The following is a 7,891-nucleotide window of genomic DNA, read 5'->3' on the forward strand; positions in this document are numbered from 1 at the left end:
CCATTTATTGCGGATCGCCTTCCTGCCTTGTGATAAATTTGTTAAAATCCAGGTTTCATGTTCGTGTAAAGCTCACATTTCCTCTTGCATCGCCTCAGTCCAGTGATGATTGATGATCTGCTCGCTCTAGTGCCTCAGCATAAGTCGTCGGATCATCAGCCCTGCCATCGTAGTTATCATTGCCAAACTGTTCAGAGATATTATGTACAGAAGTTGAACTTAAGCAAACGAAATCGGAATACTTGCCAGGAAATAAGCGCTCCCGACCGCTGCGCCTTGGGCAGCAGGGACTATGTCCAAGGGCTTGACGAACCCTCCCCAGGCCATCTGCGAGTTGTGGGGCTTGCCTAGGATGTGGTGGGGTTTGACAGTGGGCCCTGTTAAATTCCTGTAAAAAGCTGCATGTACCCGCAAGTAGGCCCCGCTAAAGGAACCGTGTGCCGCTCAAAGCGCACAAGCCCAAGTCCTGGTGTTAGGTGGGACGCTAAACAGCCCTGACACGACGGCCCTCCGACGAGACAGGAGGTTTGCGCAAGCCCAATAAGCCGCCTTTTAAAACAACTATTACGAACGACATAGAAGATAATACCACTCGATACAATCGGCAACGACCTAGGCGACGAATAAAGGATCACGATTGGAAGCTTAGAACATGGAACTGCAAGTCGCTAGGCTTCGCAGGTTGCGACAGGATAATCTACGATGAATTACATCCCCGCAACTTCGACGTCGTGGCGGTGCAGGAGATTTGCTGGACAGGACAGAAAGTGTGGAAAAGCGGGCATCGAGCGGCTACCTTCTACCAAAGCTGTGGCACCACCAACGAGCTGGGAACCGGCTACATAGTGCTGGGAAATATGCGCCAACGCGTGATTGGATGGCAGCCAATCAACGCAAGGATGTGCAAGCTGAGGATAAAAGGCCGTTTCTTCAACTATAGCATCATCAACGTGCACTGCCCACACGAAGGGAGATCCGACGACGAGAAAGAAGCGTTCTATGCGCAGCTGGAGCAGACATACGATGGATGCCCACTGCAGGACGTCAAAATCGTCATCACAGTGACATGAACGCTCAGGTAGGAAGGGAGGAAATGTATAGAACGGTCATCGGACCGGATAGTCTGCATACCGTATCGAACGACAACGGCCAACGATGCATAAACTTTGCAGCCTCCCGCGGAATGGTAGTCCGAAGCACTTTCTTCCCCCGCAAGAATATCCACAAGGCCACATGAAAATCACCTAATCAAGTAACAGAAAACCAAATCGACCACGTTCTAATCGACGGTAAATTCTTCCCCGACATCACGAACGTACGCACTTACCGCAGTGCGAATATTGAATCCGACCACTACCTCGTTGCAGTATGTATGCGCTCAAAACTCTCGACGGTGATCAACACGCGTCGGAGTCGTCCGCCGCGGCTAAAGATTGGGCGGCTACAAGACGGTAGACTGGTGTCAGGCCATTAGGCCGAAGGCCATTTGGCCGAAGGTCATTAGGCTGAAAGCCATTTGGCCGAAGGTCATTAGGCCGAATGGTCATAAGGCCGAATGGCCATTAGGCCGAATTAGCAAAAAGAAGCAAAAAGTTAAAATGAGAAGTTTTTTCTTCACCTTACTCCTTCTTCCTTCTCCCTTCTTGCATCTTCCTTCTGCTATCTGTCTTCTTCCTTCTTTCCTCTTTCTTTCTTCCTTCTTCATTCTTCCTTCTTCATACTTCATTCTTCATTCTTCCATCTTCCTTCTTACTTCTTCCTTCTTCCTTCTTACTTCTTTACTTCCTTCTTCCTTCTTTCTTCTTCCTTCTTTCTTCTTCATTCTTCATTCTTCCTGTTTCCTTCTTCCTTATTTCTTCTTTCTTCTTCCCTCTTCCTTCTTTCTTCTTTCTTTTTCCTTCTTCCTTTTTTCTTCTTTCTTTTTTTAATCCTTCTTCCTTTTTCCTTCTTCCTCCTTTCTTCTTCCTTCTTCCTTCTTCCTTCTTCCTTTTTCCTATTTCCTTATTTCTTCTTCCTTCTTCCTTCTTCCTTCTTCCTTCTTCCTTCTTCCTTCTTCTCTCTTCCTTCTTCCTTCTTCCTTCTTTTTTCTTCCTTCTTCCTCCTTCCTTCTTCCTTTTTCCTTCTTCCTTTTTCCTTCTTCCTTCTTCCATCTTTTTTCTTCCTTCTTCCTTCTTCTTTCTTTCTTCTTCTTTCTTCCTTCTTAATTCTTCCTTCTTCCTTCTTCCTTCTTCTTCCTTCTTTCTTCCTTGTTCCTTCTTCCTTCTTCCTTCTTCTTTCTTCTTTTTTCTTTCTTCCTTCTTCCTTTTTCGTTCTTCCTTCTTCCTTCTTCTTTCTTTCTTTCTTTCTTATTGCTTCTTTCTTCTTTCTTCTTCCCTCTTACTTCTTTATTTCCTTCTTCCTTCTTCCTTCTTCATTCTTCCTACTTCCTTTTTCCTTCTTCCTTCATGCTTCTTTCATTTTCCTTCTTCCTTCTTTCTCCTTTTTGCTTTTTTCTTCTTCAGTTATACTTCATCCTCACATCGCACTACTCACTTCTCACTCCTCAGTTCTCATTCGGCCTAATGGCCATTCGACCTAATGACCGTTCGGCCTAATGACCATTCGGCCTAATGACCCAGCATCGGTAGACTAGCCCAAGACTACGCGCAGCAGCTGGAAGTGGCACTCCCAACGGAAGAGTTTGCTGCAACACCGCATCTCTTGAAGATGGCTGGACAGATAGTCGATCCGCCATTGGAAGCACCGCAACCGCTGCACTAGGCACGGTGGCTCCGGATCAGAGAAACGACTGGTATGACGGCGAATGTGAGCAGTTAGTTGAGGAGAAGAATGCAGCATGGGCGAGATTGCTGCAACACCGCACGAGGGCGAACGAGGCACGATACAAACGGGCGCGGAACAGACAAAACTTGATTAACGCTCTACCACAGACCAGGTGTTCGCCATACGTCAGGTATTGCAGAAATGCCGCGAATACAACGTGACCACACATCATCTATTTATCGACTTCAAAGCCGCATATGATACAATCGATCGGGACCAGCTATGGCAGCTAATGCACGAAAACGGATTTCCGGATAAACTGACACGGTTGATCAAAGCGACGATGGATCGGGTGATGTGCGTAGTTCGAGTTTCAGGGGCATTCTCGAGTCCCTGAAACGCGTAGAGGGTTATGGCAAGGTGATGGTCTTTTGTCTGCTATTCAACATCGCTTTGGAGGGAGTAATACGAAGGGCATGGATTGACACGAGTGGTACGATTTTCACGAAGTCCGTCCAGTTATTTGGTTTCGCCGACGACATTGTTATCATGGCACGTAACTTTGAGAGGATGGAGGAAGCCTACATTAAAAGCGAAGCTAAACGGATTGGACTAGTCATCAACACGTCGAAGACGAAGTACATGATAGGAAGAGGCTCAGGAGAGGTCAATGTAAGCTATCGGTGGTGACGAAATCGAGGTGGTTGAAGAATACGTGTACTTGGGCTCACTGGTGACCGCCGATAACGATACCAGCAGAGAAATTCGAAGACGCATAGTGGCTGGAAATCGTACGTACTTTGGACTCCGCAAGACGCTCCGATCGAATATAGTTCGCCGCCGTACCAAACTGACTATCTACAAAACGCTCATTTGACCGGTAGTCCTCTACGGAAACGAAACCTGAACGATGCTTGCCGAGGACCAATGCGCACTTGGAGTTTTTGTAAGGAAAGTGCTGCATATTATCTATGGTGGGGTGCAGATGGCGAACGGTACATGGAGGAGGCGAATGAACCACGAGCTGCATCAGCTGTTGGGAGAATTATCCATCGTTCACACCGCGAAAATCGGAAGACTACGGTGGGCCGGGCACGTAGCCAGAATGTCGGACAGTAATCCGGTGAAAATGGTTCTCGACAACGATCCGACGGGAACAAGAAGGCGAGGTGCACAGCAGTCAAGGTGGATCGATCAGGTGGAGGACGATTTGCGGACCCTCAGACTGCGTGGTTGGCGAAGTGCAGCCATGGACCGAGCTGACTGGAGAAGACTTTTATGTGCAGCACAGGCCACTCCGGCCTTAGTCTGAAATATCATTAAGTTTACCGTAGCATAGTGGTAGCGCACCCGTCTAGCGTACTAGGAAGTGTGGGTTCGATTTCCACCGGTAGGCAGTGGATATTTTATTCTCCTCCTCAAAACACATGTTTACGGTCTTCATTATCGTTTTCCACATATTTACACTGAACCGTCCGTTTTATACTCAATACCCTTTCCCTTCCCTTTCCCAATGATCCTCTCAACTCTTTTGGTATCTTTCCCTTAGGATAGAGAATATGTGTACCAAATTTGGTTGAAAACGATCAAGTGGTTCAGAAATTATTGTGTTAAACAAAATTAAAACTATAGAAGGTTTCTTGGCGCTTGTTTGGAGGAGAAATCTTGTAAAGGTTTTATTTCCAAAAACTTTTAACTTGTTTGGAATTTTTTATGAACTTTTTGGTGAAATTGTTTGGAGATAGGGGAACTGTACCGGTTTTGGCCATGTTTCTAATTTGGCCAATTTTGCGAATAATTCCAAAAATAAACCAATTCGCAAGGTTTTATTAGTTCCAACAAGAGATATATCCCTCACCCTTCAACGCTGCTTGTAACTGATTGATTATTTTGGAAAAATATGTATTTTTCAGGGTTGGCCAAATTAGGCACTAAGTTGGCCAAAACCGGTGCACTTCCTCTAGAACATTTTTGAAAAAGCTGAATAAAATCTTGGGACGATATTTGATGGAACATTGGGAGATAATCATGAATGCTTAGATTATCCTTAGAATATTAGATACCCTTGGATGTTTTTAAATATTTTATAGTTTTTGATAAATGGATATATATCCAGGTTTTTTAAATGCGATTGAAATTAATAAATTCTTTGGTTTAGCTGAACTTTCATAGCTTTAAAAATATCTCCTGAATTAGCTCATTGTTTCATCGACGCTAAAGGTCTTTATCGATTAAAATCAAACCGTTTAAAACAAAACTTGGGTGTAAATTCGTTATTTAAGAATTCAGAGAGAGAATTACGGAGGAATATCTTATCATGTCCTATCCTATTATGGTCGTACACACCGTGTTGTTCGGAGCAAAACCGAATGTAATATCACAGACAAACAGACGTAACAGCTTGAACATTTTCCGGAAAATCCATCGTTCAACTCCTCTACCACCATCTTGCGAGCATGTTACACGAAACAATGTTTCGTATGACATTGTCACCAGAAGTGAAATGTCAAACTCGTAGGATTACGACGCTAGTGCCGGTCTAGTTGTGAAACGCACAATCATTCAAATTCAAATTGATCGTTGAAGTCATGGTCGATGTTAATTTCTCTAATGTTACGTTTGTTTGTCTGTGGTAATATCATAATCCAGGTCGCTCGTTCTTAAGCAATCGTCAGTCTCCATGCTCATCGGCCGCACGCACATCTTTCTCGATCACACACAGCCAGCGAGTGCGGCCGTACACCCCGGGGCCGATGTCCTTTTCAGGTTCTCTGCTGAACATCACTTTTGCTGGCTTCTTTTCCGGCATATTCACTACATGTCCAGCCCACTATAATCTGCCGTATTTTATCAGCCTGCCGATGTTTGCATTTTTGTACACTTGGTACAAATCGTGATTCATGCGTCTGAGCCATTCAGGTCAGGGTAGAAATATTTCACAGTCAAAGCAGTGAAAAACATGGATCTCAGCAGTGTTGTGCTGAATCATTATCAGACGATAATGATTGCAATTTTCATGTGAAAACTTTTCACGTGAAAACAGTAGACGAGTTGTCGCCGGCGACAACTTCTCAAATTTTGTACTCAAACGATAATAAACACAGAATTTTCATTCAATCATTATTCTTTACTAATATCAGCTAATTATCAACAGTCACGTTATATCTTCTATTTGGCGTTATGGTTTCATGGTAGTAAGGAAAAAGAGTTCAAAAAGTAACGGTAAATGCTTCAAACCAAGGTACGATTTTCAAACGATTTTTAATCGCTGGCGAGTTTTAATCACATGATTATTTAAAAGTAAGATCGCGGGTGAGTTTGATCTTTCCCGATTTTTCGAAAATTTGATTTTTCCCATCCCTGGATCTCAGTGTTAACTGCGGTCGTATTTATTGCCACTGCGGTGAGTGGGCAGCCAAAAAACCATTGCGAATACTAACCATTAAACCACACACATTAGTCGCTCTGACAGGCTGCTTAGTTCGTGCGATACCGCACGCGTGGTAATTTTTTAATCTTTGCTGGGTGAATGTATACATTTTGCTGTGGCTAATTTCATATTCGTTGGGCAGTGCGTGAGAAGTTCTGTACTTCTCGGCCTCATCGAAATGTGAGGTTGATTTCAAAGCAGGAAGAAAATAATAAAAATGAAATAAAAAAACATCACCATTTACAACCCTGGTGCCATTTACCGGATACGTGCAGAATTAAATATATTGAGTCTGCAGTGGAACTAACCTCGAGCAAATTAAATTAACTAAGAATGTAAAAAAAACACTGAACTGAATTTGATTTTGAACTGAACTGATTGAGTTTCACTATCTATAATTTCCAGGTTGATATTCATCGAGCAGGGCTTCAAAGAGCTATATCGCGGCTTAGTACCGATCTTGTGGCGCAACGGACCCTCCAACGCCATGTTCTTCATCATGCGAGAAGAAGCGGACGCTCGGCTACCAAAAAGGGTAATTATAATCTTCGTACGTGCCCGCTCCTGTAATCACGTTCCATCTCTCCACCGCAGAGTACAATGGTCACGCAGCGGACGCAAGAATTTTTGTCCGGTGCCTGCATCGGTGGTTTCATCAGTTCCGTGTTCTACCCCATCAACGTGCTGAAGGTGACGATGCAGAGTCGGATAGGCGGCCCGTACGAAAGCATGTGGGTTGCCCTGCGCCAAGTCTACAACGAGCGAGACCGAAAGCTACGGAACGTCTACAAGGGCGTAAGTATGAACTGCACCAGAGCCTTCTTCAGTTGGGGGATCGTTAACAGTGCGTACGAGCAGCTGAAAAAGGTAATCTATTGAATCCGCGCGAATCAGAGGAAGCATGGGGAATGTCGGCGACCGACGACGACGACAATAAAAAAAATCCTTCGGGTCATTTTCGGTTTCGAAAAGTCGATTGTGATGTAAATAGGCGTATGTATAGCAGCATGAGTTTTAGACGAGTTTTAGGAATGAAACGATAAAAAGTTATTAGTTCGATTGAAGTAGTCAAATTGTAGTATTTCTAGTCTAGGGCACAATTGGAGGATCGATAGGAAAATATGATTCTATTTTACATAGATCATAAGCAGGCCCACACTTGTATTATGTCGTACACGATACACATACAAAGGCACGTTCGAGAATGGAATACCCATTCTCGCCATATACTTTAGTAAAGTTCGCCATCTTTATCTCAAATCTCCCATTTTGTTGGAGCTTTAAATGTAGTTATTCTGATTCTCGTCTTCGTTCGTTTTTAAAAACGTTTCACTTAATTGTTCCACCCCGATGAAGATTGATGTTGCCGGTTGCATTTAAACGTGCTTAAGTCTACATTGTCATCCGAAATAATACTAATTTAGTCCATCATCCAGTAAGTTGCCCTTGGAGCAATGTTTTCTTGTGTAAATAGTATGAATCATTTGATATTGTAAATATAAATCTAGGCTACAAACAATCAATTCGAACTGTTCACAATGAACACGATAATGATGAACATGAGGCAGTTGAGCAAAGCTGGAACGTACTCGTTGGGTGCTAAAAGTATAATTTTAGAGCTACCTGAATTTCCTTGTCTAATAGGAACAAAGCGCAAACAGCTGATAATATGATGGATTTTTTCCGCAAAGTGACATA

At 43.6% G+C, this 7,891-nt stretch overlaps 1 protein-coding gene across 3 annotated transcripts in view; it reads left to right on the forward strand.

Moving 5' to 3' along the window:
• LOC134219746 (mitochondrial nicotinamide adenine dinucleotide transporter SLC25A51-like) overlaps window positions 1–7,891 on the forward strand; it is a 28,681-nt gene extending 20,790 nt beyond the window's left edge. For all 3 annotated transcript variants that reach the window (XM_062698612.1, XM_062698611.1, XM_062698613.1), the window contains exons 3-4: window positions 6,599–6,728; window positions 6,788–7,891. In XM_062698612.1, coding sequence (XP_062554596.1) covers window positions 6,599–6,728; window positions 6,788–7,072 — 415 coding nt within the window. In that variant the 3' untranslated portion in view covers window positions 7,073–7,891. The remainder of the gene's footprint in view (window positions 1–6,598; window positions 6,729–6,787) is intronic.

The sequence above is a fragment of the Armigeres subalbatus genome, chromosome 3 (genome assembly GCF_024139115.2).
Source record: "Armigeres subalbatus isolate Guangzhou_Male chromosome 3, GZ_Asu_2, whole genome shotgun sequence".
Taxonomy (NCBI): Eukaryota; Metazoa; Arthropoda; class Insecta; order Diptera; family Culicidae; genus Armigeres; species Armigeres subalbatus.